Source organism: Teleopsis dalmanni, chromosome 2 (genome assembly GCF_002237135.1).
Source record: "Teleopsis dalmanni isolate 2A chromosome 2, ASM223713v2, whole genome shotgun sequence".
Classification (NCBI taxonomy): domain Eukaryota; kingdom Metazoa; phylum Arthropoda; class Insecta; order Diptera; family Diopsidae; genus Teleopsis; species Teleopsis dalmanni.
The window spans coordinates 184,578,244-184,582,947 of record NC_051847.1 but is presented as its reverse complement, the minus strand read 5'-3'; the positions used below and the strand labels follow the sequence as shown (position 1 = coordinate 184,582,947).

Sequence of the window (4,704 nt, the reverse complement as noted above, 5' to 3'; positions counted from 1 at the left end):
TTTTTGTATTATTTTAGGACTCATATGAAGTAGATGCAAACATTGATCATTATTTAAACATTGATCATTATTACTTGTCAATTGATATTAAGATACGCGGGGCGGTACACAGATCTTAGATCAATCACCGAATAATCACGAAGCATTTGTGGAATACATAAATTAGTCAATGAGAAGGGTGGAACTCTGCAGAAACCCTCCAAAGAGTAAAAGTATCCAGATGCACTAACTCGGAAAAGACTCAACATAACCATGAACACAGATTTCAAGCCAAGAAATATAAGCTCATATCAAGCCATTTAGGGTGTAGCAATATTTGACAGTAATAGAGTTACTATCAGTTAGTGTTACTCTATTAATAAGAGTGATAGAGTCAAACCGTCATTCAAGGATTTAATGAACATTTTAACGATTGATTAAAATGAATTATTTTCATTTTATGGATTCTTAATGGGAAATATTTTTATTTGCCAAAATATCAAAATAGTATCCTTAAGTGTATATATATATATATGTATATATATATAGATGTGTATAAATAGCAAATAGAAAAAAATATAGCCGTATTTGTTGGAATTAAGTTATCCGGATAAATTCTTTTTAGACCTCACATTTTACTTTTACTTTATTTTTGTTAAAAATTGAATTACTTTTCTGAAAAAATAAAATAAATTCAATGTAAAGAATATGTCCTTTTGGTATCATACAAAATAACAACAACAGAAAAATGTTAAAAAAATGGAGAGCTCAATATTTTGGTAATTATTTATTTTGTTTTGATTGCTGTTTCGTAAAAGTTTTGCTCATTTCACTCTTTAAAACTTTGCTGAGCAGAGCTTTTGCCGTGTATTTTAGTATGAGTTGTGCCACATTTGCGCTCTCCTTTCTCCTTTGAAAGGAAACAGCACGTTTCATTTTGTGTTGGCCTAGGACCAAAAATATGAAAGCTCCGGCATTGTTATATATTTACTGTAGTTTTACTATGAGTGTTACTATTACGATGACCATGTTGTGTGCATTGCACGAGGTCACAACAACAGAAAGGACTTTGCCTTTATATTGTATATGTATGTACGTAGTGTGTTTGTGTGGAACGAAGTAGCCAAAATGATTACAAAAAAACTAAGAACTGAACAGGGCAGAAATGAAAATAAATACAATTAAATAAAAACATAATGAATACGTTGCATGCGACGTCGCCTTTAAAGCGACAAAGCGTGATTGAGTTCGCTCACGGCTATAGAAACTGTGAGCAGGACACCAGCGTATAAATTTAAATAACGAAATGAATATTTCCATATATATTTACACATACATGAGCATAAATGCGCATATATATTTATGTTAGCGAACATTTTCTCAAGTATGTTATATTAATTGCATATGTAAATGACCCGTAGTATATGAAAAGTGACAAATTTAAAGAAAAGCGAATACCAAAACAACAATTTTAAAATATTGTTTAAAAATAATATATAAAATCGTTAAAATATAAGATAATATTATATACGAGATATAAAACTTTAAATTCAATGTGAAAAGTATGAAAATTTGGGGTTCTTTTACTAAAGAAGTAACCAAAAAGATAGATGAACGTATAGACAATTTTCAAACATATTTATTTAATAGATTACAGACTTAATGAATTTAAATTGTTTGTAAAGTCATGCCCCTATGTCAAAGATCTTGAGCAATCTGTAAAGCTTAATGGGATCAATAAATAGAGTTAAACTCATTTTAAATTAAATTGAAATTTTAACTGAAAATGGTTATAAAAAAAATCTTGGTCCACTTCTTAACATTGGTTCAAGGTACATTAGGTATATTATGAACTATGGACCGAAACATCCGAAACATTCACCCATAGTATCTATTCATGTTCTATGTATGCTAAATTTTCTCTTAATTGTAATTTCGAGATGTAAGAAATTTAACAATAAATTGTCCATTTTTTTAGTTTTGACTTATACATAAATAGAATTTATTTTAACACAAAATAAAATTTTTTTGTTTGTATTTAGTTTTATTATAATTAGCACTAGAAAGTTAAGTAAAATTAAAAAGTTATTAACATAATTATTTACAAAACAAAAAAAAAACAAACCTAAACAAACGCTTATAACAATTTTATATTTAAATTGAATAAATATCTCAGAAGAAAATAACATACATACAGACAAAAATAACATACAAGTAAAGCGACTTTTACTTATTTTTGGTAAGATAATTAGTGGTAAAAACAGATTCCTTTGGGAGTCAATAGGTAACATTAAAAACCAATTAGACTTACGTATCCCAAAAAACTGAATTTGATTAATGATGTAATACTATATATATAATACACTATTATAATATATGTATATATATATATATGTATATATTATTTATTGGAATCCTTCTTATAAAACAAAGGCATTAAAATTAGTCTCAAGAAACTGGTAATACAATTATTACAAGTTTTTCCATATATGTATATATATTATAAAGATGCAATTATTTCCAAAAAACCTTCTCATAAAACAAAGGCTTTTAAATAAACCTCGAAAAAATGTTAATACTACTATTATAAGTGTTTCCAGTATTTCTATAATCTTTTTATAGAAAAAATTTTAAAAATCTTTAAAATGACTATGCATATGGGATTATTTTTTTATTCAAGTCAATTAGTTTTTAAGGTGCATTTAGATTTAGATGTGTAAACAGACTTACTAAACTAACCTCTGATACGGATTATATCCTGAGCCCCCACCTAGTAGAAAATAAATTGAAAGGTATATAAAGTGAAATGTATATAATTTGCTATCGTAATTAAAACTTTTTAACTTGGTGGAATATTTCAGTAGACAATCACTTTATTTTTTTTATGTATCACTTGTTAGACAAAAAAAAAATCAATATTTATATTATAATACAATAATTTCTTTGGACAAATATAAGAATTGTATTATATTTTTACAAATTTAGTGGATCTTGTGGATTTCTGGTTGGTGCATTAAGATAAAGCCAACAACTTGAACGATGGGTATTAGTTTTCTTGTGAACCGCGACCATCACTAATCTAAGCGATCCATCGTTGTTTGCTTCCATTCTTGTATTATTCCGTATGCAGCCATTACGGCATCCATATTTACATCAAATGGATCGGAAACAGAATCTTGTAAGTATTTAAAAACTTCATTTGCCTTCCTGCAATCCGCACACATAAATGTTAAGGTGCCAGAGGAAGATCCACATTTTTTGGACTTATCAACTTGCACACAAATCTCATCCTTTTGTTGTTTATTCTTTTTAGAACTTCTATTTTTCATCCCTCGTCGCGGCCAACAAATCTGCTTGATAGACGTTTTAGAAGACTGTTGGGGACAGTTTTGAGCCTGTAACCTTGTGGTCACCATGATAAAACTATGTGAAATTTTATGTTAAATAAAATTGAAATCACATTGATAATAAATTGAATAAACTTACGTGAGTATTAAAAAAATAATAATTTCGTTTAAATTGAGTTGCTCAAATAAAGCCAACTAATGTTCTCGCCTTTGTGAATTTAAAAAAGTTGCTATTAGTACGTAATGAATTATTACCAACAAACCTTTTATAGATAAGGTCTCACCCATTTGAAGTATACTTGAGTACTAAAGGTTCTATCTCAACTTATAAGATAGCAAAAAAAAATGTAAAAAATAAATGTCGTTACAATAATTTTTTAAGAAATTCAAATTAAAAATCAAAACTAATATAGTTGTCATAATTTTTCTAATATATTAAAAAAATTGTGTCAATAAAATTAAAAAAAAATATACATACTCAGTTATTTTCTTATAAAATGTTAAAATCAAATGAATTGCAGTTTTAACTTGTATAAGAAATAAATTGCTGAGTTTCATTAAAACCACAAACTGCCAGGAGTATTAAATTTTTCTTCAAAGGAAATTGAAAACAGTTTTGAGTGAAATTGGCAGTCATGGAATTCAAAGGAATACAAATGAATGGAAAAAATCTATAACAGCGAAAAATAATTTAAACAAAATAATAAACAGAAACTTCAATCGCTTCTGTAGCTGAGGAAGGAAAAACTAAACACGGATGACTGAGACTAAGTCTGAAAAATACCACCGATTTCTGCTGAGACCTATTCGTATTCGATACCAAATCGTATTCATGTACGTGAGAATTTCCAGTTAAAATATTTTGAAATAAAATAATCGGAAACATCAAAGCCCAACTTGCCAATGCAAGCGTTCACACAAAACAATAAAATAATCGTATGCGTTAAAGGAAAGAAGGAAGCCATAATACCCTGGGAGGCAATTAAAATAAAATGACATAAAATGGCAAAATTTTAGAATTGAAAATAAAATTTAAACAAGTAGAAATTTAAATAAATTTATTTTCTAGCACAAGGGAAATGAATTCATTTATTGAATAAATGAAGTGATTTCCACAACAAATGTGATGATACATTAAGATAAAGAAAATATTATTTAAGCAACCAATAACGAATGAATATATCATTGAATGAATATATCGCAATAAATTTTCTTAACACAAAAACATATTTTTTTTCAGTATCAAAAACGAAATAAGACGGTGGGTATGCGGGCTATTGTCTTCAAATGTTAAAAGCGCGACCGTTCAAGAAGTTAGCCTTAAGGAGCTTATAAAAAAGTTAAAATACCTTGAAACTGTATGTTTCTTTAAAAGAAC

General features: G+C 27.6%; 1 protein-coding gene across 1 annotated transcript; it reads right to left on the bottom strand.

Moving 5' to 3' along the window:
- Positions 1 to 2,823: 2,823 nt before the first annotated feature.
- On the bottom strand, positions 2,824 to 3,718 carry LOC119683108. The gene is made up of 2 exons (XM_038096716.1): positions 3,466 to 3,718; positions 2,824 to 3,402 (listed from the first exon to the last, which is right to left on the bottom strand). The coding sequence occupies exon 2, from the start codon at positions 3,393 to 3,395 to the stop codon at positions 3,054 to 3,056; it is 342 nt and encodes a 113-aa protein (XP_037952644.1). The 5' UTR covers positions 3,396 to 3,402; positions 3,466 to 3,718; the 3' UTR covers positions 2,824 to 3,053.
- Positions 3,719 to 4,704: the final 986 nt, after the last annotated feature.

What these genes read in the sequence shown, in the direction of transcription:
- LOC119683108 (XM_038096716.1), bottom strand. Translation starts at nt 3,395, where the DNA reads ATGGTGACCACAAGGTTACAGGCTCAAAACTGTCCCCAACAGTCTTCT.